Raw genomic sequence first — 26,471 nt, forward strand, 5'->3', positions numbered from 1 at the left:
AGCTAAGGGGGGACAGGTTCAGGACAGATATCAGGAAATTCTGCTTCACGCAACAAGTAGTGGACACCTGGAATGCTCTCCCGGAGAATATAATTGTGGAATCCATCGTTCCAGGGTTTAAAGGTAAGTTAGATGTGCATCTCCTTATGAGTGGCTTAAGGTAACATAGGTAAGGTTAAGCTAGCTGCGCATCTCTTATGAGAAGCTTAAGAGTATGGGGACTAATACTATGCCAGGGTACACCTGACGGGGCCTCCGCGTGTGCGGATCGCCAGACTTAATGGACCTAGGGTCTGTTCCGGAGATGGCACTTCTTATGTTCTTATATTCTAGTACAGAAAAAGAGATTAGGTTCTTACCTTGATAATATCTTTTCCTGTAGATAGGGATGGTATTCTGAACCATAGGGGTCATTCATCTGCGCTCTCGAGTATACTGCAGAAGATGTCAATCACAACTTTTCAACTACTACTCCTTCTCCACGGTCTCTGCTACCTCCTTTAGTTCATACTAAAGCGGGCGACAGACTGACAGGAGAAGGAGGGGTATGGGAAATTACCTGAAACTAGGTGTCTGATCTGCTCAGATGAATTTAAAACAATCATTGAAGAAACAGTAATGTAGTTAAAACATTAACAAGTCTCAGAGGAACAATGAATCTAAGAAAATACAAGTTAAACATGAAACATAAATAGCCTGAACATTTATGGAGCTCAACCTTTCCTCCCTTGTAATCCTATATACAGACTCTTCCTAATCCTAAAGTCTGACCGACAGTAAAATCTTAGCTATGGAGCTGATCATTAAGCTTAAGTCAGAAAGCAGCGCATCATATAAATTGCTGGGGGGGAGGAGTACAGCATACCTTCCATATCTACTGGAAAATATATTATCAAGGTAAGAACCTAATCTCTCTTTCCAGTACAACACTCATATGACGATCCATAGGGTCGTACCTAATCAGTCCCCAAACTCTAGGGTGGGACAGATGAGACTGCTCATAGTACCGAGGACCTGAAAGTGGCATCCTCCTGTTCTATGTCCACCAAATTCTATGTAGAATTTGGTGAAGGTCTAAAGGGAGGACCAAGTTGCTGATGTACAAATCTCCTCAAGAAGAACTGTCCGTGCTTCTGCCCAAGAGGAGGCCACTCTTCTTGTCAAATGTGCCTTCAGCGTATGTAGAGGATATCTAGAGATGGTGGCCTTGGAAGTGGGCCGCCTCATCTCGTCTGATTGATTAACACAAAAAGATGATCTGAGAGATGAAATTAATTAGTCACCTCCAGGTAATGAAATAGAACTCTCTTAAGATTCAAAACCTTTAAGGCCTTGTCTTTCTTCTTGGACCCTGTGGTGTGAAATGCTGGCAACCTAACCTCTTGGTTGACATAAAACGCCAAAATGACCTTCATTAAGGAGGGAACCGTACGCAAGGTCACTCTTGCTTTCATGATTCTGAGGAACGGCTCTCTGCACAACAGTGTCTGCAATTCTGAGACTCTGCTGGCAGATGTAATTGCCACCAAGAAAACTGCTTTGACCGATAGATCTATGAGGAAGACAGCCTGTAAGGACTCATATGAAGTTCTGCTAAGTCCTTCTAAGACTATATTAAGATTCCAGGATGGAAACGGGTCTCGAATCGGTGTCCAGATGGACCACTAGCGAAGCTCTCTTCTCTTGGCCCCAAAAGCATGAGAGCTCTGCTACTTGAACTTTCAGGGATGCCACTGGTTTTTTGGCTCTAAGGAGAGTTGCAATGAATTCTGAGTATCCTTTTTGGACTAGTGTTGCACGCTCAAGAGCCATTCCGTAAGACAAAGTATCCCGGATATCCTAGAGCAATCGACACATGAAAGAACAAGTCTGGAAGAATCTGGAGTCTGAGACTTTGCTCCTTTTGTAGTCATACGAGATCCGCATACCATGGGTGCTGGAGCCAATTTGGTACCATGAGGTTGAACATCAAAATGACCCCATCTTCTCACAATGGCCTGGAACACTTTCAGGGACAACGACCACTATCCGCTTGAATACTGTCAACTCTAGCCATGTGCACCGCAGAGATCGCCTGCAAGTGTGTTTCTGCCCCAGAACAACGCTTTTGCCTCCTGCTGGAGCGGAGCACTCCTGGTGCCTCCCTAACTGTTGACATAGGCCGCTGCAGTGGCACTGTTGGAGAAGACTCTGACTGTTCGTAGTTCCAGCCTGTTGATATACCACTTCCACTGAAACAAAAGGGAAGCACTGAGAATTGATAATGATTCCCCAACATATGGAATCTCAGGAATTTTCTGTGTTCCAGGAAGATTGGGATGTGAAGGTAAGCTAATGTCAAATCCAGACACACTCCTGGCTCCGCCACTGTGATGACAGACAGAATAGTTTCCATCTGGAACCGGGGAACTCTCAGGGCTGTGTTGACATGTTTGAGATCCATGATGGGCCTCCACTCCTCTGAGCCTTTCTTGGGTACGACAAAGTATATGGAGTATCTGCCAGAGCCTTAGTCTTCTAGAGGGACTGGTTCTATGGCTTGAATATCTAACAACCTTCGTAAAATTGCCTAGACCTTTTCTGACTTCTCTGGCTGGCTGCTGGCGAATCCATGAACAAGTCAGAGAGAGGGCACACAAACTATCTTGTAATCCTCTCTGATAATCTCCAGGACACAGCAGTCAGACATTATCCATTCCCAGGCCTCCAGATAGTCCAAGAGCTGACCTCCAATCTTCAGAGGAGTGGCTTGAGGGTTGGCGTCATTGTGGCTTTGCACTGCGGAGCGAGATCCTGAACCTTTGTTCACAGAGAATTTCTGTCTGGAACCTTGAAATGCTTTCTGGGTAGAGGCTCTTGTTAAGTACTGGCAAGAGCGCCGGGACCCATGAAAGGAACTATGGCCTCTAGCTGCTTGGGGTCTACTGTCTGGTAAAGATCTTGGCCGGCTATCTTATACACTGGTCATAAGACCATCTAGGCCCTTGCCAAACAGCACCTGTTCCCTGAACGGGAGCCTGCTCAGTGTTGCTTTAGAGGTCAAATCATCCTCCATTGTCTAATCCAAAGCATATGACCGGCTACTTATTCTATTCCATCTAACACAAACTGTGGCAAGGGCTCAGCCTCTGCTAGGCTGTTTTCCTAGCATGGAATGACAGGTGCATGCCACAAAAGAAGCTGTGGCTGCAGTCTTAATTTCTAAGGATAGAGCCTCAAACTGCCTCCTGAGGACCATATCCACTCTGTGATCCTGCAGATTCATTAAAACAGGGGTTCCCAATAGGTCGATCGTGATCGACCGGTAGATCGCAAAGGCAAAGTGATAGACTTGTGTTGTCTTCACAATCTACCGGGCTGATCATCCTTCCTTTCCCCGATGCCAATTCTGCCATCAGAGAGGAAGTTCCGGGCCAGCCAATTGCTGCTTGGCTGGCCCGAACTTCCTCTCCGATGGCAGAATTGATGTCGGGGAGAGGAATGCTGGTCGGCCCGATGCAGGGAAGCAGGGAAAACTTGGGGCAGCAGTGGAAAAAGAAGTGGCGGATAGACTAAACATGTTCTTTTCGTCAGTATTTACAAGAGAGGACACATCCAACGTGCTGGAACCTGAAAAAATCTTCAAAGGAGATCAAGAAGAAAATTTAACATTCATGGAGGTAAGCCTCGAAGACATACTCAAGCAGATAGATAGATTAAATACTGACAAATCTCTAGGCCTGGACGGAATCCACCCTAGGGTATTGAAAGAACTAAAAGAAGAAATAGCGGAAGCCTCGAAGACATACTCAAGCAGATAGATAGATTAAATACTGACAAATCTCTAGGCCCGGACGGAATCCACCCTAGGGTATTGAAAGAACTAAAAGAAGAAATAGCGGAAATACTACAGCAGGTTTGTAATCTATCCCTGAAAAGAGGGGTGATCCCGGAGGATTGGAAGATAGCAAATGTTACACCCATCTTTAAAAAAGGATCGAGAGGTGACCCGGGGAACTACAGACCGGTAAGTCTGACTTCGGTCCTGGGGAAGATGGCGGAAGCGCTGATAAAAGACAGCATCGAAGAGCATCTAGAAGGAAATAAACTGATGAAAACAAGCCAACATGGCTTCTGCAAGGGAAGATTGTGCCTAACTTATTGCACTTCTTCGAAGGAATTAACAAACAAATGGATGAAGGCTCCTTTGGGGCACCAGGTATTGGGGCCCTTTCAGGGATTTGAGGATGGGGTTGTATGGGTGAACTGGTGTGGGGGAGTTGTTTTTCTGACAATAATAATGTGAGCTTGTTCTGTCTTCTGTTGCATTTCTGTTCCTTCATTTGTTGAGCTCAATAAAATACATTTAACAACAAATGGACGAAGGGGCCCCCATAGACATTGTATACTTGGATTTCCAAAAAGCCTTCGACAAGGTACCCCATGATCGCCTACTATAGAAACTGAAGAACCATGGGGTGGAAGGAGATGTACATAGATGGATCAAAAATTGGTTGGCGGGTAGGAAGCAAAGGGTAGGAGTGAAGGGCCACTACTCGGACTGGAGAAGGGTTTATGAGTGGTGTTCTGCAGGGGTCGGTACTCGGACCGCTGCTGTTCAATGTATTTATTAATGACCTAGAAACAGGGACGACATGCGAGGTTATAAAATTTGCAGATGACACAAAACTTTTTAGTGGGGTTAGGACTAAAGAGGACCGTGAAGATTTACAAAGGGACCTGAACAAACTGGGTGAGTGGGCGAATAAATGGCAGATGAACTTTAATGTAGAGAAATGTAAAGTCTTGCATGTAGGAAACAGAAACTTGATGTACAGCTATACAATGGGAGGGCTGGTAATGGGTGAAAGTAGCCTAGAGAAGGACTTAGGGGTACTGGTAGATAAAACGATGAAGCTGTCGGCACAGTGCGCAGCGGCCTCAAAGAAGGCAAACTGAATGCTAGGTATTATCAAGAAAGGTATTACAACCAGAACGAAGGATATTATCCTGCCGTTGTATCGGGCGATGGTGTGCCCGCATCTAGATAATTGATCGCCGTACCTTAAGAAGGATATGGCGATACTCAAGAGGGTTCAGAGGAGAGCAACGTGACTTTCATATACTGAAAGATTAGAGAAACTGGGGCTCTTTTCCCTGGAGAAGCAGAGGCTTAGAGGGGACATGATAGAGACGTACAAGATCATGAAGGGCATAGAGAAAGTGGAGAGGGACAGATTCTTCAAACTCTCAAAAACTACAAGAACGAGAGGGCATTCAGAAAAATTGAGAGGGGACAAATTCAGAACCAATGCTAGGAAGTTCTTCTTTACCCAAAGGTTGGTGGACACCTGGAATGCGCCTCCAGAAGGTGTGATAGGACAGAGTACGCTACTGGGTTTCAAGAAGGGATTAGATGATTTCCTGAAGGAAAAGGGGATTGAAGGGTATAGATAGAGAATTACTATACAGGTCCTGGACCTGATGGGCCGCTGCTTGAGCGGACTGCTGGGCGCGATGGACCTCTGGTCTGACCAGCAGAGGCATTGCTTATGTTCTTATGGCTTTGGGGCCTGTTCCCAAATTGCGGTGGTGGCTTGGGGGCCTGTTCCTTGATGGTGGCGGCAGTGGCTTGGGAGAGGGCAAGGAGAAAGAAAGATAGGGGGCAGGCAGGGAGACAGAAGGAAAGAAGGGAAAAAGAAAGAAAGAAAGGGGGCATGAAGAGATAAAAAAAGAAAGGGAGGCAGGGAGAAAGAAAGGGCAGGGAGAGAAGAAGAAAAAGTTGGGGGAGGGAATGAGGTCTGGAGGAAAGGAAGCATACAGGCTGAAAGCATTCAGGCTGAAAGAAGGGAAGAAAGATTGGATGCACAGTCAAAAGAAGAAAGTGCAACCAGAGACTCATGATATCACCAGACAACAAAGGTAGGAAAAATAATTTTATTTTCAATTTAGCGATCAAAATGTGTCCGTTTTGAAATTTATATCTGCTGTCTATATATTGCACTATGGCCCCCTTTTACTAAACCGCAATAGCGTTTTTTAGCGCAGGGAGCCTATGAGTGTCGAGAGCAGCGCAGGGCATTCAGCCCAGCTCCCTGCACTAAAAACTGCTATCATGGTTTAGTAAAAAGGGAGGGGGGTATATTTGTCTACTTTTGTATGGTTGTTACTGAGGTGACAGTGCAGAGTCATCTGCCTTGACCTCTTTGAAAAAACCCAGGAATATAAATGATAATTAACATTTTCTCTGTATACAGTGTGCTTTGTGTTTTTAAAAAAAAATTTATTGTTGGTAGATCATTTTGACTTGGACATTTTAGAAGTAGCTCGCAAACCCAAAGAGTGTGGGCACCCCTGCTTTAAAACTACACCTCTCTCACTTGGTAGGGAAGTGCGTTTGGTCACCTGGACTACCATGATCCATGGGATACAGTTTAATCATGGTTTTAGCCATCATCAGGGAGGCTTCAGCAGTCTCCCAGGGTTTTATGACTAGGATCCTCATGTCCGGGTGCCATGGGAAAGAAGTAGGTTGAGTTCAGACCTCGCTCAGAAGAACACTGAGAAGACGGGATTTGCAGAGGGTTTTTCCTTCAGTTCTCAAAAGGACTCGGTAATGACCTCAAGCAATGTAGAGGACTTAAAGAGTTTGTGAACGGAGGGATTCTCTCCTTGGGCTACAACCAATATTGCCTCCTGGTCCTCCATACAAGAGGCTGCCTTTCCCACAAGGGAAGCCTCACTTTAGGACAATAAAGGGATTAAATCTAATCCCTCGTCCTCAGAGTCCCTGCCTAAGGGACCATCAGAGTCCAGAATAGCCCCTGTTTTCAGAAAAGAAGTGCTGTGGGTATCCAGAGGGGCCTGAACACTGGCCACTCACCTGAGCATCTAACAGGCATTCTGCCTTGTGCATAAGCCTTCCATAGGAGCAATGAACTCTGGGATAAAGGCCTGAGTGGACAACTCTCCTTGCCCCTTAGGGTGGAGCAAATGCCTTTTCTTGGGCTGTAAAACATCTACGCTCTTATGGTGCACAGAGCTGCTGTCCCGGCGCTCCAGAAGGTGTTTCATTCCCCCCGAAGGGATCGTCTGCCTTTCTCCAGCCCTAGAGGACTATGGAGGGACTAAGCCTGAAGCTCCTGCTCCCCCCCATCCCATGCCGCATGGCGCTCTTCAGCCACACATCTAGCGCAAATAAAGCGTCCTCAGACCCTATCAGTTTTGTGCCAAAACAAGGTGTTTTTAAGACGTTGGCACAAAAAAACCCCCAAACACATCAGGGCTGCCCAAAAAAAAAAAAAAAAAAATGGATTTTAGAGGAGGGAGACCAAAGACCCAACTGCAGAATCAGTCAAAACACAATTTTCCCCATAGGCTGTCACAGCCTGACCTCACAGACCATGTGCTGGGGAAATAGTGCAGCAGCTTGCTTCAGCTCCTTTAAAGTGTAGCTGGATTGGGAGGGATTCTCTGCCTCAAACTGCCATGCCGAGATCTTCGAGCTACAAGTCGGACTGTAGTTCGATTGATCCTCTACCTCCCAAGCCAAAATGCACAATGCAGAAACATGGGGGAGAGGGGGGTGGCAAACCTGCCTTTCAGTCTGTGCTCAAGCTCCTGACCAAGTCAAGGAAGCAAACAAGTGTTGAGGGCATGGAACCCTGAGCTCCACATATCTTTAGCAGGCTAGCTTAACAGGTCCCTGAAGGATACACCTGCCAGCTGCAGACTTAAACATCTGCTCCTCTCCAAGCAGGCAAAGCAGTCCCTTGAAGCTGCACAAAAAACCCAATGAGACACCGCAAAACAATAAAGAAATAAACAGAGCAGATCAAAGAGACACCTTCATGCTCACCTGCAGGAGGAGGCAGCAGAGACCGTGGAGGAGGAGGAATTGAAAAGCTGTGATTGACATCTTCTGCAATATGCTCGTGAGAACAGATGGATAACCCCTACGGTTCAGCATACCATCCCTATTGCATTGGAAGTATTCTTAGCAAAGAACTGCAATTTGGTATTCCTTAGAACTGCATCTCATTTTTAACTATGTACAAAGTTTTTCCCAAGGATTTAAGGTCATTTTCTTTGTTTCTAACACCCAACTTGATTGTTATACAAGATTATAGCAGGTGATTTGTGCTGGCTGTGATCCAGGGCATATTAGGGTACTAATATTTCTGCACCTTGATCTCAAAGAGAAACCATAACAGAGAACTAAGTACATGCTAGCAATTTTTTAAGTGAATTTTGTGGTTATCACTTCCATGGATTGTAGTACACTTATGACTGACTACATAAGCAGTCCCTTCCCCTTCCCAATATACAGGCTGGAATAATTTTGCTTCAGAGATTGCCTGCTTACAGACAGATATCAGAATTTTACAAGCAGAAGAGGGGCTCTCACAATCCGTTCACCTGTTTAAAGGTGCGGGACAGCAAAGTACTATGTGCATCAACAAAAACTGAAAGCTCAGAGGAAGCTGAGGGCACACTACGCCTGTTGAAATGACTTCTCCAAATAAATACTTGACAGAAAAGTACCTCTTCTGAAACCCAGGAATAATTGATTAATCCAAACGTATATATTGGATGGGGGTCGACCTGGGGTTCATGCAAAAGTAAAGAAAATCTGCATACAAGGTGGGAACATTCCAGACATCAAACTGCAGAAACAACAAAATGGGTACAGCTGGACTACGCCAGCAAGATCATAGCGTTTTACTGCAGGCAACATGACATCTCAGGAGCAAGCACTAACTTCTCTTGGAATTCAGTGGCTCAACATTTTTTTTTTTTTTTTTTTTTTACTACAAACAAAATCAGACAGTAGAGAAAGCAGTCCACATACCTGAAAGTAGCATGGCATGTTCCCTTTATTACAATACAACTTCTTGTATCCCGCAATTTTCTACATGGAAATCAATGTGGCTCACAGCAAGAGAGTTTTTACATTAGTGACTAGGTTAGAGATAAGCAAATCTAACATGGACAGCTCAGGTTTGAGATAACATTGATGGGATGGGGAGGAACATGACTGATATTCATCTCCATCCCATCATGACTGATGTGTCCTTTATAGAAAGGAGCAGCAGACCCTACGCCTCTCCAGCACCTGCTAATGAGTGTTTACTGTATATGGAATCTTTCACATTCATACAAGTAAAAAATTCAGCAAGCAACTTTTTAAAAACTATAGCACTTATAGCTATCTCCAATGCACGTGGTTCTTCATTAGTCAGTAACCATCATCATCAACATTAGCCAAGCCCCAAATGTCTTGTAAGCTAAAAAAAAAATGAATCGGATACGCTCTTGAACACAGTACCACCAACTTGTAATCTAAAAATATAAAAGCTACCCAGGCTTAATTTGGGAGTTCTGACATGAATCAGTTTTCTAAGATCTATATTAGTGATTGCTGTTTTTCTAGCTGAGGCCATGCTGGACAAAGCAGACAACACACTGGGCGAGGTGGGAGGTGTTTCCCCTCTGATACAGTCAGCCTGGCAACTCAAGTACAAAGTTATTTGAGTTAATAAAACAAAGTCCACAACCCCCCAACAAACATTTTCTCTTTCCCTAAGCCCACCTTCCACCCCACATTTAGTATTTCCGAGCTCCTCTTCCCAGTAGACCGTCCTCCAACTCCATCCCAATTAGTCCTAAACTCTATCCCATCCCATCAGCCTTCACCATTCTGTCTCTACTTCTAACATCTTCAAGCTGGCTCTCCACCCAGTTTACTTTAATCCTTTTATATTTGCTCCATAGATTTGTTGGCAGTGCCATCTCTGAAACAGCTAATCTCTTCTTTTCTTGGCATCACAAGAGAGATGCAAGTAAAACACTGGAGTTTAAGCATAAGCTAGTTTTATTTCTTTTCTGTAACATTCAAAACAAAACAGATGACCTACCAACTAAACTTCTGAATGCTTAAGCTACTTTTCTTTCATCTTTCCAGTAGCTGTATTGATTTAGAAGTAAAACCAGGTTTTTGTAGGCTGTAAAGGGATATCTATGCAGTATGGAAACCTCACATTCATCATCCTCTGGCAAACCAGGTCAGAAAAAAACAGCCAAAAAGGAATGGCTTTAGAGACACCAAAGGCTGACAGTATGCACCAATTGAATATCTTTTTGCAGTTCAGAAAGGGGGTGAAACTGTATTGTTTGAGTGCTTTTTGGGTGCTAGTTATGCGGCAGTGTGAGCCAGAGCAGTTTTTTGCTGTTTTATTCTGCTTTGTATTTTAATTACCTTATGACTTTGTATGTGATTTTGTTCTCCATCTAGATTTGTAGATAGGTAGGCTAGATATAATTTTACATAAATAAATAACTGATCAAGGCACAATGTTTATTGAAGTAAAATAACCATAAAAACCCAATGCAGTCATGTTTTGGCAACTGCTAACATTAGGGGTAAAATAAATCCTGAAAAAACAATAAATATTTCAGAATGTACACAATACAGATTACATTGTGCTTTGATCATTGATCATACTGCCAGCTTTTGGTGTCTCCAGCCATGTCTTTCTGGTTTGGTTTGGCTCTGCATCTACATCATCTTCTTTGGGTCATGCATACGCTGGGGCCAAAAGAAACCATTACAACGTACAAAAAGCCACTATTTTTCTTTAACTACATTTGCTACTTATCTCTACCCCCAGTATAATTGTATGATCTAGTGCAGGGGTCTCAAAGTCCCTCCTTGAGGGCCGCAATCCAGTCGGGTTTTCAGGATTTCCCCAATGAATATGCACGAGATCTATGTGCATGCACTGCTTTCAATGCATATTCATTGGGGAAATCCTGAAAACCAGACTGGATTGCGGCCCTCAAGGAGGGACTTTGAGACCCCTGATCTAGTGAATACTTGCAGGAAATAAGCACCAGGGGCAACAGGACAAATGTGATTCTAAGATGTTGTTAAGTCTCTTGTGGATTTTAGCACATTTGTTCTGTTTGATGATTGAAGTTTTGCTTCATTATTCTCCATTTCTGGGACTTTTCCTCATTGAAGTCTTGTTGCATTGACCCCCAACACAGACGTTTGCACCAAAACATGGCTTATGTCGGGTACTTCAATTAATACAGAACAATTAATACAGAATACTGTAGCTAAACTTATCTTTGGTAAGAGTAAATTTGATCATGTAACCCCTCTGCTCAAAGAATTACATTGGCTTCCAGTGTATCTCAGAATTAAATTTAAGTGCATTTGTATTGCATTTAAGATACTATTTGGCATTTTTGCCACTTTGATTCCTTTAGAATGAAATGTTCATAGATCTTATCTTGCCAGAAGTTCTTAAAAATTAAAACTTACATTTCCCTTTCTCAGTGGTAAAAACAGAACCTTTAAGAGATTTAGTCATTCTTTTGCTTTTAAATTAAGCAAATTCTGGAATGCTTTACCGCTTACATTAAGAAGTTTAGGTTCTTTTGCTTTATTCTGGAAAGTTCTGAAAACTTTTTTGTTTGCTAAACATTTTGGAAATTAACTATTTCAGTCTACTTTTTCTTGTCAAATCTATGTATTATGTTTTACATTATTGTAAACCGAGTCGAGCTCCTCTTGGTTGATGACTCGGTCTATAAAACTAAGTTTTAGTTTAGTTTCATTGTCCTATTTCAAGAGGCCCCTGGTGCTTTTTGTTTCCTGCTGTTTGGTTTGTACTTTTAACTCTCTCTTCTCACTGCCCAGTTAGTAACTTAACAGTAATAACCAGTCTCCCTCATAAAAGAGAAATAATTTTTTGGTATACAGGTAGTTGATATCATAACCTGGAATGGAAGCTGTGTTCAAACCCATGGGGAGGAAGTGCTAGCATGCACTCTAATGGCTGCTGTTAGCTCAGCATGGTAGCTCTACCTTGAACACAGATTTAAAAAAAAAGTCTGAACTGTAACTATATCTAATAGACATGGTTAACTTGCAGTCTCACCTCTTTTCCTCCTCGTCTTGCTCCTTCTCCCCTTCTTACATTTCCTCTTCTGATGCCCTTCTACTTTGTTTCTCTTCATGCCAGTTCGTCTTCTCCTGCCTGCTTCCTCAGAGTAATGCAGCAATGGCCTCTGAACAGTCCTGCGATCCAACGGCACGTGTCACAACTTGAAAAACACGGTGGGCAGTCAGTGAACACTCCAGGATGCCGCCAGGACTGTTCTGGGGCCCACCATGCAACTTTGGAAATCGGAGTTGCATAATAGGTCAAAACTCTGTACAGCTATAGCATAGTGCACCTCTCCAACAGATCAGCTAAAAAATTGATTTAAAAAAGATATAAAATATTGCATGCAAGTCTACAAAATAAAGGCAGCTTAGAATTAAGGACCAACCTGCTGCAACTGAGTGTGGGGAACCACCCTGCACAACAGGCATGCACAGTCAGCATCGGTCAGAGGAAGGTGCTAGATGTGTTTGTAGAATTAGGGATTTTTCTCATCTCAGGATTACTCAGTAAGGCCAGATCTATACTAGGAAAACTTCCTCTCTCTCAGCATTCCCCTTCTGGTTAGTTTTAGAACAAGATACTACTAAAATTGGCTAAACCTCCTTAAACCTGAGATGAAAGTCTGACAATGTAATATTTTCTAAAAGGACACCGGGGTTAAGATCAAGGACATCAGTATGAGCCCGCCATAAATCGTAGGAACCTCTGGCTAAGGCTAAATCTCAAAGGTGACTAGTTTTAATAAATACGTACATGGACATTGACATTAATAAATTAGTACATAACATCTAATAAAATTAGTGCATAACATCTAATGAACAATTCTTACTGAATAAATATCAATTGTATTAAAAATATATGAAAACAATATATAAGAGAAAAGTGCAAATGTGCAAGGACCCTGAGATAAATAACTTAAATACTATAAAAAGATTGTATACTCGTGAAAGGTGCCAGTGCAAAAGTTCCTATCTATAAAGAGCAGCAAGATCTAACTGAAGACTTTAGACGTCAAATGAATGTACCTGCACGATGAAAAATCAAATAAGATAAAGTGCAACTGCTAAAGTGCAAATGCTAGAGTAAAACGCTAAGGTACAAATAATACCACTCATATAACAGGGCTACTATAGCTAATAAAGCACCAATGCTACAAAATGCTTCCGGGGTCCCAGAACATTACAACCCCCAAACGCATACATACACACGCGTTTTACTCTAGCATTTGCACTTTAGCAGTTGCACTTTATCTTATTTGATTTTTCATCGTGCAGGTACATTCATTTGACGTCTAAAGTCTTCAGTTAGATCTTGCTGCTCTTTATAGATAGGAACTTTTGCACTGGCACTGGCACCTTTCACGAGTATACAATCTTTTTATAGTATTTAAGTTATTTATCTCAGGGTCCTTGCACATTTGCACTTTTCTCTTATATATTGTTTTCATATATTTTTAATACAATTGATATTTATTCAGTAAGAATTGTTCATTAGATGTTATGCACTAATTTTATTAGATGTTATGTACTAATTTATTAATGTCAATGTCCATGTACGTATTTATTAAAACTCAGAATCATGCATGTGTAAATTATCAACCGCCATTCACATACCTCCCTTATTCACTATTATTTATTGTACTTATTGTGTTGGTTTAGTCTTTCAAGGGGTATTTGTTTGTGATGTCTTTATTCCCCCTTTTTCCTGAGTGTTAAGCCTGCATTTTCTCACTTGGAAATATAACTATTTTGTTCACGGGGACGATTATGGACTACATGATGTATGAGGCTATTCTGTCTGGTGCTAGTCACCTTTGAGATTTAGCCTGAGCCAGAGGTTCCTACGATTTATGGCGGGCTCATACTGATGTCCTTGATCTTAACCCCGGTGTCCTTTTAGAAAATATTACATTGTCAGACTTTCATCTCAGGTTTAAGGAGGTTTAGCCAATTTTAGTAGTATCTTGATTAGGTTTCTATTGGCTATACAATTTAGGAGGGTTTTCTTTTTTTAGTTTTAGAACAAACATTTAATTTTTTAAAATTAATTTGCAACTAGACATTTAGGGGAGAATTTATCAAGGGGTGCTAACCAATTTAATATGCGTTAACTGATTTAATGTGCGTTAACTGATTTAATGTGCTTTAAATGCTAAGGTGTTTATTATATTCCTCTGGACATCTTAACATTTAGGGCCTCTTCTATCAAACTGCGCTAGCAGTTTGTACCATGGTGAGCCGCACTGAATGGCCCACGCTGCTCCTGAAGCTCATAGAGTTCCTATGAGTGTCAGGAACAGCGCGGCTCTCTGCGCTAAAAACTGCTAGCGCAGTTTGATAGAAGAAGCCCATAGTGCACGCTAAATCAGTTAGTATCCCTTTATGAACTCTCCCCTTAGAAGCTAAAAATGAATGATGCACAAAAATTTATTTGGATATTTTTTTTTTTTAATTCAATTTTTCTATACCGTTCTCCCAGGGAAGTTCAGAATGGTTTTACATGAATTTATTCAGGTACTCAAGCATTTTTCCCTGTCTGTTCCGGCGGGCTCACAATCTACCTAATGTACCTGGGGCAATGGGGGGATTAAGTGACTTGCCCAGGGTCACAAGGAGCAGCATGGGTTTGAACCCACAACTCCAGGGTGCTGAGGATGTAGCTTTAACCACTGCGCCACACACTCCCCTTATTAAGGGGAGATATTCCACTATTAAGTGGATCAGTACATTAAAAAAAAAAATCTTATGCTTGGGAATCACAGAATCCTATTCGTACAGGGTCAATTCCAACACTGTGTAATCACTGCATTTTAAAAAAACACCCCTTTCTTTTCTAAGACAGCACATTGGAAATAGAACAGCAGTGGGCAGTGTTACATTCATACAGCTGAAAATCAGGGATATGCAAGTTTGTGCTTCTTTAAAAATTTAGAACCCAGTATTCAAAGGATGAATGCTCCTAAATCCCCCCTCCCCCCTTTTACAAAACCATAGTGTGGTTTTTAGCACCAGCCATGGTAGTAACAGCTCCAATGCATATAGGAATTCTATGGAAGGTGAGAGGCTGATATGCACAGAAGGGGAGAGGGACCTTGAGGTGACAGTGTCCGAAGATCTAAAGGCGAAAAAACAGTGTGACAAGGCGGTGCTGGGCTGTATAAAGAGAGGCGTAGCCAGTAGAAGGAAGAAGGTGTTGATGCCCCTGTACAGGTCATTGGTGAAGCCCCACTTGGTAGTATTGTGTTCAGTTTTGGAGACCGTATCTGGAGAAGGACATAAGAAGACTTGAAGTGGTCCAGAGGAGGGTTACGAAAATGATAGGTTTGTGCCAGAAGACGTATGAGGTGAGACTGGAAGCCCTGAATATGTATACCCTAGAAGAAAGGAGGGACTGGGGAGATAAGATTCAGACATTCAAATACTTGAAAAGATATTAACGCAGAACAAAATCCTTTTCAGAGAAAAGAAAACCAGAGGACATAATTTGAGGTTGAGGGGTGGTACATTCAAAAGCAATGTAAGAAAATTCTACTTTACGGAGAGGGTGGCGGATGCCTGAATGTGCTCGAGAGAGGTGTTGGAGAGGAAAACGGTGACGGAGTTCAAAGAAGCATGGGATGAACACAGAGGATCTAGAATCAGAAAATAATAGCAATTATTGAAGGACTAAGGCCAGTACTGGGCAGACTTGCACAGTATGTGTCTGTATATGGTCATTTGGTTGAGAATAGGCTGGGGAGGGCTTCAATGGCTGGGAGATCATGTATCATCAGGTAGATGGGCTGGAGTGAGCTTTGACGGAGACTTCAGCAGTTGGAACCCAAACACAGTACCAGGTAGAGCTTTGGATTCTTGCCCAGAAATAGCTAAGAAGAAAAGAAAATTTAAATTGAATCAGGTTGGGCAGACTGCATGGACCATTTGTGTCTTTATCTGCCGTCATCTACTATGTTATGTTACTATGAGCATCAGAGCTGTTACCACCATGACCAGCGCTAAAAACAATAACAATGTTTTGTAAAAAAAAAAAAAAAAAAAAAAGGAGGGGTTTGAGAGGTATGCTCATAAATTGACCACTTTGAAAATTTACTCATAATTTCACTAAACTCTTAAATTTAGGAGCCTAAAAAATGGTTGGTAGCAGGGCTGGATTTTCAGAATTAGGCTCATAAATCTAGGCATACAAATGGCAGTCCTAAATTTATGAGCAAAACTTTTGAGCTTCTAAATTAAGATGAATTTTCAGCTGAAAATTTATGCTCCTAAATCTAGATGAAAACAGAGGACAAATTTAGAAGCTGAATATTGGGCTTTTAGTACGAGTAACGTGCATAGCTACTTTTAGCATGCATACTTTGTGATGTTTCAAAGAAAAAGCTCCCTCTCTGATAAAGACTGCATATAGTGTCATGCATGTGCTTTACATTCTATATGCTACTTTTGGCTAGGAAAAAGCACGTATATGTTTACCTATAACCTATGCATGTCCTTGGAAAACTTCATATTAACTCAGCTAAAAGAAACCCACATACGAGGGGGTGCTGAAATGTTCTCAGCCAAACCAAGAAGGGAATGATGTGCAGCCATAAACAAGTTATTCCACATATTCACCCCTAAGTTCAACACACTTGGCACATCGTATCTGAAGTTTCTGTAACCTTTCCAAAATATACTTTTGATGTCAGGTCACTGAAATACTGTTTTGCTTCTGCAAGCACCTCTGAATCACTTGAAAATTATCGCACTTTCAAACTCTTTTAAAGGTTTGAAAACAGAAAATAGTCAGATGGAGCAAGATCTGGTGAGTAGGGTGGATGGTTTATGCCCTGAAACCCCAACAGCGTCAAAACATCCATCATTTTAACAGCCTTGTGAGCATGTGCATTGTCTTTTCCACAGCTTCCCTCTTCTCTTTTCTTTCAATGCTTCCTTTAATCAGCAAAGCAAATTACAGTAGTTTTCTGCATTTGCTCCTTGGAAAATAGTCAGTCATTACAGCACCTTCCTGATCTTAAAACATTGTGACCATGACCTCTCCTGCTGACTTTTGGATCTTTAATCTTCTTGGCCTTGGAGAACCTGAGTGCTGCCATTGCATGGACTGTTGTTTTGTCTCAGGATCATAGTGGTATAACCATGTTTCATTAACAGTAACTAGTCGTTCCAAAATGTTGGTACTGGCTTGCTGAAAAATCAACTTGCAAGTGTCCGTTCGACTATGTTTCTCAGCAGCATTCAAACATTTGGGCACCTACTTGGCTTACAGCTGTCACCCAATTGCTCGTGGATTATACATACAACACATTCCCTTGATATCTGTAGCAACTGTTTTAGCTGATATTCACAGATCTGCTGAAATCAGATCATGGACATGGCCAACAATTTCAAGAATTGACACTATTTGAAGCTTCCCAGGCCTTGCTGGGTATTTGTCATTCAGAGTTTGTATCAGACATTCATGGATTTCCTTTGGAGTTCTCTTCTGCAGAAATAGTAACTTCATGATGGCTCAGAGTTCCACAATTGAAAATTCCACACTTTTCGTTGACATGGTTCAATCAATGATCTGAATCCATGTCAAAACATAGCATTTCGATTCTGTAAATTGGCACTTGGGAAAATAACCCTCTTTTCAGCTACCCCTCAAATATTCTTAGATTAGTAAAAGGCTATTTTCAAAATAGTCCTTTTGCCTAGATAAACAGAAGATTCATTTCTGACCTTAATAATCTTCTTTCTGGTAGATGAATCTAGGTATCCTGATTATAGGTAATATCCCCCTTCTCGTGAGCCGTATTGCAGAAGGATGAAATTTACATTCTTCAACTTTACCTCCTTCACCAGTGGTTGTAGTGCTCCCTTCAGTTTGTACCAAAGCAATCAATCATCACTACAACATAAGAAAAAAGGAAGGAGGGGTACAGGGAAAATCCCTGATAATACAATGCTATTCTGCAGCATTGAACCAAGTTAATCAATCCATAATGTAAACCCAGGTGGAAGGAACAACATATCTAAGTACAACCAGCACCAACACTTATGGAGCTCTGAGAGACTCACTTTTATTCTAAAAAAATACAAAACATTTTTTGATGTTCAGTATGTTACTCTTCATATCAGACTGGTGGTAGAAGAATATCTCCAGTTGTGGCCTATACTCTGTCCCGAGGCAGTAAACAGGCAAATTCAAACTGACAGGGCAGGGCGTCAGGACTCCTAAACACATCTACCAGAAAGAAGATTATCGAAGTAAGAACCTAATCTGCCATTCTCTTGCAATGTCGAGGAGTCCTGACTATAGGTTACATACATAAGCAGACTCCTGAATATAGAGCTGGACAGATGAACCTGCCCATAAAACTGAGAATCCAAAGGTGGCATCCTCTTGTGCTGCTACAACCATTCTATAAAACTGTGTAAATGTATGGAGAGTGGACCATGTAGCTGCCCTACAAATCTCCTTGGGGGATAGCCGGAGACTCTGCCCATGAAGAAGCCACACCTCTAGTGAGTGTGTTCCCTGTTTCAACAGTTCAAAAGGAGCCTTGTTAAGCCCCCCAAAAGATGATGTTAAGATTCCATATTGGAAAAGGCTATCTCGCTGGAGAGCGCAGACCGAATCTCCAGACCAGTCTGCAGGAATGCCAGTACAACCGACATCACAGCTCTGAAGGACTCTACCTTGTTTTTAGTACACTGATGCTGAAATACCTTACAGGCCTTCACATAGGCTGCGACTGTCGCTGGCTTTTCATCTTTAAGGAGGTTAGCTTTGACCACCTCTGAATAACCTTTCCGCGCTAAGGCTGTGCATTCAAGAGCCATGACGTAAGATCAAAGCATTCTGAACTTTCCATCGGAACTGGACCCTGTGATAAGAGATCTGGGTGAACCGGGACTATATGGAAAAGTGATATCTTCAATTGCTCAAAATTACTTCTACTAAAGCCATGAAATTAATTTTGCCTTTACTTTTTGATTTACCCTCATATGATGCAAACAATAAGTGTCAAATGCCCATCATACTCCACAGTGAAGAAGTGGTATGCAAACTTTCAGCATGGAGATTTCAAGATCAAAGATGCAGGAAAGTCCAGGAGGCCTCAAACAGTGTCAACTCCTGAAATTGTTCACCATGACCATGACCTGATTTTGGCAGATCAGTAAATATTGGCTAAAACAATTGCTGAGACACTACAGATATCCAGAGAACATGTTGGGTGTATAATCCATGAGCATCTGGGTATGCAGAAGCTGTCAGCCAAGTGAGTGCCCAAATGTTTGAATACTGACGAGAAACAATGTCAAGTAGATACTTCCAAATTGATTTTGCAACATTTACAGCATGCTAGTGCCAACTTTTTGGAACTAGTTACTGTTGATGAAACAGCGGTTACACCATTATGATCCTGAGAAAAAAACAATAGTTCATGAAATGGCAGCACTCAGGTTCTCCAAGGTCAAGGAAATTCAAGGCCCAAAAGTCAGCAGGAAAGGTCTTGGCCACAGTATTCTGAGATCAGGAAGGTGTTGTAATGACTATCTTCCAAGAGACCAAACAGTTAATGCAGAATATTACTGAAATTTGCTGTACCGATTAAAGAAGGAATTGAATTAAGAAAGGAGAGGGAAGCTGCAGAAAGGTTTACAAGGTTTCAGTGCATAAACCATTCACCTTACTCACCAGATCTTGCTCCACCTGACTATTTTCTGTTTCTAAACCTTAAAAAGAGTTTGAAAGGGCAACAATTTTTGAGTGATTCAGAGTTGATTGAAGCAGAGCAATATTGCAGTGACCAGACATCAGAGTATTTTTTGGAAGGGTGGGTTACAGAAACTTAAGACACGATGTGCCAAGTGTGTTGAACTTAGAGGTGAATATGTGGAATAACTTGTAAGTTTCAAAGCTCCACATCATTCCCTTCTTGGTTGGGCTGAGAACTTTATAGCACCCCCTCGTATGTTAATCTTCTTTCTTCCTCTGTGTAGAACCACCACTCCTTTCCAGTTCTATTCCCAACCACCATTGTCTTGTCTATTGCTCCTAATTCTGTTTCTCTTTCTGTTCTTTAATCTTTTTCCTTGTTGTAGTCTCTATTTCCACCCAAGAGGAAACAATGGTGTTCTTTTGTAGTGAGAGCAGTAGCACGAGCAGGTCAGAAAGAGCAAAACGCTTCAGCTTACTCCTCCTCCTGCAGCCTATGGGCTAGATGTGCTCCAAGGAAAGCAAATAAGCAGTGGGAACATCAGCACCTGCCACTGAATCCCAATAAATCACAAACTTGTGACTGGGAATTGAGCATCCTCAAAGGATTAAATATGCGGCACACACTAGCATACCAAAATGTTAGGTTTCCCTCCATCTTTTTTAACATATAATATTTTTGAGAGTAATTATTGTCTTGGTGAGGGAATTGCAATTTACTGGCTGTAGTTTTGAATAGTATAATGTATATAGAATATGTAAGTTCTAGCCTAGATATTTAAGTGATTGTTTGGTGCCATATGTTCCAACGAGACAATTAAGATTTTCCACAAAGGCAAGTTTGATTGTTCCATCTTCAAAAAGTCTTCTCTATGAGAATACAAGGAAAAATGTGTTTTCTTGTGCAGGGCCTATGGAGTGGAACAGATTACCTGTGCATTTACGACAGCTGAAAGATCTGCAGGAATTTAAGCAAATGTTTAAAAAAAAAAACCCAACTTGTTCTGTATCATGAAATATGACAGTTAGGGCACGAAAAGACCACAAAGAGGTGATCCGAACGTCGAAAGTCATTAGTAACTTGAAGATAGTGCAAGAGCATTCTCCTTACATCGAGCAAATGCAAGGCAGGAAACCTCTACCCCCAATCCTCTTTCCTGAAGGTAGAAAGAGGACCTGATTGACATGAAAAGGAGACACCACCTTTGGAAGAAAGGAAGGAACTGTCCGAATCTAAACTCCAGCCTCTGAAAAACATAAGAATGGATCCCTGCAGGATAAAGCCTGAAAACTCAGAAACCCACCTGCCCAAAGCCAGGGCCACCAGAAAAATCGCCTTTAAGGTAACATCCTTGAATGTGGTGGTATCCAAAGGCTCAAAAGGCGCCCCTTGCAAACCTTTAAGGACCACCCTCAGACTCCAATCCGGACATGGCCTCCGCAAAGGAGGCCAAATGCAGTTAACCCCCTAAACCTAACCCCCTTAAGGAACCTTACCACATCAGGGTGAGACACTAAGGATAAACCAGACATCTTCCCTCTATAACAGGCAATAGCCGCTACCTGTACTCGAATGGAATTGTAGGCCAACCCTTTAACAACCCCTTCTTGCAGGAAGGAAAGAATCTGAGAGAGGGAAGTCTAAAAGGGAGGAAACCCTAATTGAATGCACAAAACTTCAAACACCCGCCAGATCCTAGCATAAGTCGTAGAGGTAAACCTCTTCTTTGCCTGCAGTAGAATAGAGATAATCTGCTCGGAATACCCCCTCCACTGCAGCCTTGGCTGTTCAATAGCCAGGCCATAAGACCACAGTGGAAGGGAGCTTCCCCCTGACCCTACACTTGTGGGACACAGATGGATATCCCCCGCCACCAAGGCGGAGTGACTGGTGACCACCTCCCCCAAAGAATCACACCTGAGGGATGCTGACAATCCTGAAATAGCCACCCCACTGCGCCAGAGCCGCAAGCTGGATGAAGCTATACTCGCACTCTCACCACCCGGAAAGGAAACCCTCTCCACAGACACCATGGGGCCCTGGGAAGACCGAGGGCCTACCCCACTCCCCTAGCTTGCTCCCTGAGCCTGTGGGGGAGCCGGGGAACCTGCCGCAAGGGAATGCAAGGACCCATCACCTGGAGTACCCACCTCCTGGGGAGGGCCCACAACACCCCGGAAGGGAGCCCCAGGCACTTCCGACCATAAGGAACCAGAACTCCCGGCCCTAAGGCTCATCACAGGGATGCCCAGAAAGAATCTGTGCCTGGAAAAAAGCAATCTGAACCATGACCTTCGCTCACTATACAGAAGACCTCTGAGCCTTATAGAAGCTTGGCCCATTCTGCCAGCAATGAGGCCAGACACCCCCTCATTCACTTGATGGAAGGAGCCAAGACCCTGTCATTGTGGAGGGCATGAGGACTGAGGAGGATCCACCCTCAAGGCCAAGGATTTGGCAGGGCGAGAAGATCGCCACTATATAACCCTGGACTTGGCACTATAAGCTGCCAAATAGGAGGCCCTATATGCTGATTTCCCCGGGCTATACCTCCTGGTATCCTGAAAATGCGGCCTAGATTAGGGAGACCTAGGTGCCCCTCTGGACCTATCCTCTGGCAACCTTTGAGACTTAGAGTCTCCAAAATCCTTCACCAATTTTTCCAAATCCTCCCCAAACAGCAACCTGCCCCTAAAGGGAAGACGCACCAGGCGCAATTTGGAGGTGGCGTCCGCTCCCCTATGCCGCAATCATAGGTGCCACCTAGAAACTCTACCACCCCATCAGTAAATAACTGGATCCACTGAAGACAGGCACGTGCTGCATAAGAACTGCAGATCGCCGCCTGTAGAGTCAGGGCTGCTACATCAAATGAAGACCATAAAGAAGACTATCTTCTCATCCAGAGGGTCTTTCAGAGTAACCCCTCCCTCAATTGGCACAGTAGTCTTCCACCTTAGGAAGGCGTCCACCTTAGGAAGCTTAAACTTATCCTGCTCCTCAAGCGCCACCAGATACAATGAACGCATAGCCCGTGCTACCTTGAGGCCAGACTCAGGCATAGTCCATTGCTCAGAAATCAACTCCTGCATGGCCTCATGCACATGAAAAGCCCCCCCTCCCATATCCAGCAGGGAAATTTGCAGACATTCCATAACTTTAGAAATGAAGGCCGCCAGTTCCTCCCTATGGAACAGGCGTAGTGCTGAGGGATCATCCCTCCTACCAGTCTCTTCTACATCCATGTCCTGCACCCCGGCCTCCTCCCCCCCTCCCCTGGAACCGAACAGAGGTAGAGAGCTCTCTGGGTAGGCCAAATCCTCAGCCTCGGGCACCCTATGCCTCTTTGCCCCTTTGAGACCCAATTGTGGCTGAAAAGCCACCCTCACAGAACCCACTCCCTCCGTCCAGGTTTGTCTTCTGCTGTAAAAATATCTTGTGCAGCAGAAGCACAAACTCCGGTGAGAGGGAACCGAAGGCCGCAAGTCCTTCTGGTGCCGCTGCTCCCGGCGGTATCACGTCCCCTTCCGCCGCAGCTTATGTGCTCGGCTGCACCTCCAAAGCCGCGGCCAAATCCGGTTCTGCCTTCTTCTCCCTGAGCGCGTCTCTAGCGCAGGAAGGAGGCGCACCTTCCGGTGCAAAAACAGCTGCTGCAGCTGGCTGAACACAGCTCCAAAACAGAGCGGCGCTTCCTGCACCGTGAACAATGCTTCACAGCCTCCTCTGCCATGTCTTCCCCCTCCCAGTAAGGAACTACAGGGGTACTCACATGCTCCTGTACCAAAGGCCCACTCCAGCACAAAGCCCCAAAACTGTGCTGACAAACCTGGTCCAAAGCCAAACGGTAGGGATTTTTTTTCTTATGGGAAAGAAGCCCTCTGGACCAGGAAACTGTCTTCACAGGCGGTGAGGGTGGGGAAGGGACCTGGGAGGGCCCAGGTCTTCCCCCAAAGTCGGAACTGAAATCTGATGACACCCCTAAGCTCAACTGGAGCCAAAGCAGCAGGAGCAACAGCCTCCACACAGGAGCCTCAGAGATCCAAGAACTATCGTAACAGCAACCATCCAACCTGCTGGAGATAGAGCATACTGGCTGGCAAGATATATACCTGCGAATCAGTTCTAAATCTCCACCTGCTGGTAGATATGTGCTATCCCGCTAGTCTCTGGATTCATCTGCTGACGGCGCTAAGGAATGAGCAGAGTAAAATTCCCAAAATATTGAAAGAATAAATTAAAAAGGTGTTCATAAACAAGTGGTAGAAGCACTCACCATAAAGGCTGCACATGTATGGTTCTGAAGAAAAGCGTGATTTTCTCTCTTCCCTACCCCCAGTTATAGACGGTGGTCCTCCTTCACAGACAATGAGGGTGAAAATCATGCTTTACTATTCCCCCATATCAATTTTAATTATCTTCTCTCCCTGATCACCCCCTGAGCTCTGTGATCATAACATTCAATTTACTTGTAGTGGCTATCCCCCTATCCTAGTTCCTGGCTCCTTCACACAATTTTGGTGAACCACCTTCTCCTAGGGGCCAGCAGACATGAAGAGGGGAGCTGTAAGTTTTAAGCAGGAATGGGGAGCTATGGCAAAGGACGGAGATAAAACTTGGTAGGAACAGGAAAAGTACTAACAGGCATCATCAGAGGGAAAAGAAAGAGGGGTGTGGTTAGAAAGAGCGGTCAGTAAAAGGACAGAGTGTCACAGTGTTGGTGTCATGAGGTAGTGTCAGAGGAGAAAAGGATAAGGTGGGGTGGAGCATGTGGCAACCTGTTACAAACTGCTTTCTGCCATGGGCCACATCCATGGTCCACTCTGCCAGCATGCCCCATGCATATTCTGATGAAGGACAGAGCTCCTGAAAAGGATTTAAAGAGCTATGCCTTCACAACTCTTAGAACAAATGTTTGGCTTCACTATTCCAAAGCAACAGCTTTCACAGAGTTTCTTAGGATTTCAGAACCACACCCCTCACCTATCCTGAAAGGAAGACAGGGTAGTGCTCATCTGTCACTAAACAGTGCTGTTTTTCACAAGTTGTTTTCTCTCATATGAAGAGTTCTGTCACTTTGCTCATCCTCAGTCAGTGAAGCCTGCTCTTGACCAATATCAGCTGCCTCCTACCAACAAGCTCCTTACTTGTCTCATAGGGCATCAATTACAGCTCAATTTCACTCATGATTTATGACCTCCAGCACCTAATATAGTGATGATACGCGATTCTGAGAATTCTGGTACTGGGTTAAAGATTAGATAGTTGGCTGCCTCATCCAGCCCATGGTTCCGTCCCTGGTGATGAAAAATGCCAAACAGGGTGAAAGTCAGTGAAGGCTCTCCTATTGGGAGAAAATCATGAACCCAGAAAGCATGTCCTTTCTTAGGCTGCTCTTTGCTCCTGCAGGCATTACTTAATCCTTTTGACACTGAAGGATGACATTAATTCATATCTGACTGGGACAGCAGGCACTTGGTATCCAATGATTTTACACTGGATTTGTAAATTCCAGTGATTTCCCAGTTGACACACAATAAAAAGCAAAAAAATTAAAATGAAATACAATGAAATTAAATTAAGGCATTTGTTCAAATGCTCAAAAGAAAAATAAGAAATTACAATAGAAGGTACAACATGATTTCAAATATTATTGCAATAAGAAAACATCACACACATTACAAGAGATTCAGATTGATATACCATTTACTACATTTTCCCCTATTTGTCAGGATGGGCAAAAAAAGCTTTTAAAAAAAAAGAAAAACACCATTGCCCTAATGATATGTGAAAATTAAATACATCTGCAGATTCCAACAGGACCAAAGGACAGTGGTGGGATCTGGGGGTTGGAGGGAAGGAAATCAACAGGACAATTTCCAAGAGAAAATTACACCAAGTCCCTTGAAAACAGCAAAACCAGAAGAAGCAGATACAAAGACATGCAGCTTCTGAAACACACCAGACACAGAAGTGAGGCACTTTAGAGAAATGGAATGGGACACTTACAGTGGCTATCTGTCATGGTCCTGGATGGTTACTACTTTCTTAAACCATCTAGACAGAATAGCAGGATGGGCAGGGGGGAGCCACAAACAATCCACCAGATGACAATGCTACACAGTGTAGAGACCAGCATAGCTAGGAGCCATCTAAAAAGAGGGAACAGGGAACAGATGAACAAAAAATGCAAATGGGAAAGCAGAAACGTTTGTGAGATACAGATGCACTTCAGCAAAAGTTAGCCAGCCAGAGAAAGCAAGGTCTATGCAAAAACTGCACCATGCACTGGTCTTTATTTTAATTTGTAGCTATAAAAGTAGTCAATGTGAACCTCTGTGCAATTCTATGCAAACAGTAAGCAAAGGTGATCACTGCCGACACTTGTATTTCACTGGGGTAGAATTTTAAAAGGTGTCATCATCCTGCGCTCTCAAATTCAGCCACTTTTTGGCAAGAGAGGAGATAGAAGGAAGCATTCAGCATTGCAAAACCAAGCAACACTGGCTTCTTGTATTTGACAATCACATCCAGAGAGCAGGCAGCTCAAGCAACAGCCTCTGGCTATAAAATGGGCAAAGTCATCTCTCCTTTTTATTTCAATATAATAAAATACTCATAAAAGAAATGACTCAAACTCTTGCCACACTGGGGAGAGGCGATGTCCTTTGCACTGTGTTTCTATCATCTTCTTCCCTATGTTCTCTTTGTTCAAAGTAGGCACTTCCAGAAGCACAAAAGATTACCATTTCACAGTTCCCAAGTCTCCATGCTGCATGTAAATATGCATCAAAGTATACAGCCCAGCATGCTGCAGTTAACCTCTAGGCTAG

The 26,471-nt window shown here is 43.2% G+C and overlaps 1 protein-coding gene across 9 annotated transcripts in view; it reads right to left on the reverse strand.

Annotated features, from left to right (window-relative positions):
• CDC14B (cell division cycle 14B) overlaps positions 1 to 26,471 on the reverse strand; it is a 197,520-nt gene that overhangs the window by 14,030 nt on the left and 157,019 nt on the right. For 2 of the 9 annotated variants that reach the window (XM_033928401.1, XM_033928426.1), the window contains exon 13: positions 25,648 to 25,790. The exons of 6 other annotated variants lie outside the window; for them this stretch is intronic. In XM_033928401.1, coding sequence (XP_033784292.1) covers positions 25,679 to 25,790 — 112 coding nt within the window. In that variant the 3' untranslated portion in view covers positions 25,648 to 25,678. Of the gene's footprint in view, positions 1 to 11,927; positions 12,068 to 25,647; positions 25,791 to 26,471 lie in introns of all 9 variants that reach the window. One more of the 9 variants, XR_004537599.1, reaches the window with a different exon arrangement.

This window comes from Geotrypetes seraphini, chromosome 1, assembly GCF_902459505.1.
Source record: "Geotrypetes seraphini chromosome 1, aGeoSer1.1, whole genome shotgun sequence".
NCBI lineage: Eukaryota > Metazoa > Chordata > Amphibia > Gymnophiona > Dermophiidae > Geotrypetes > Geotrypetes seraphini.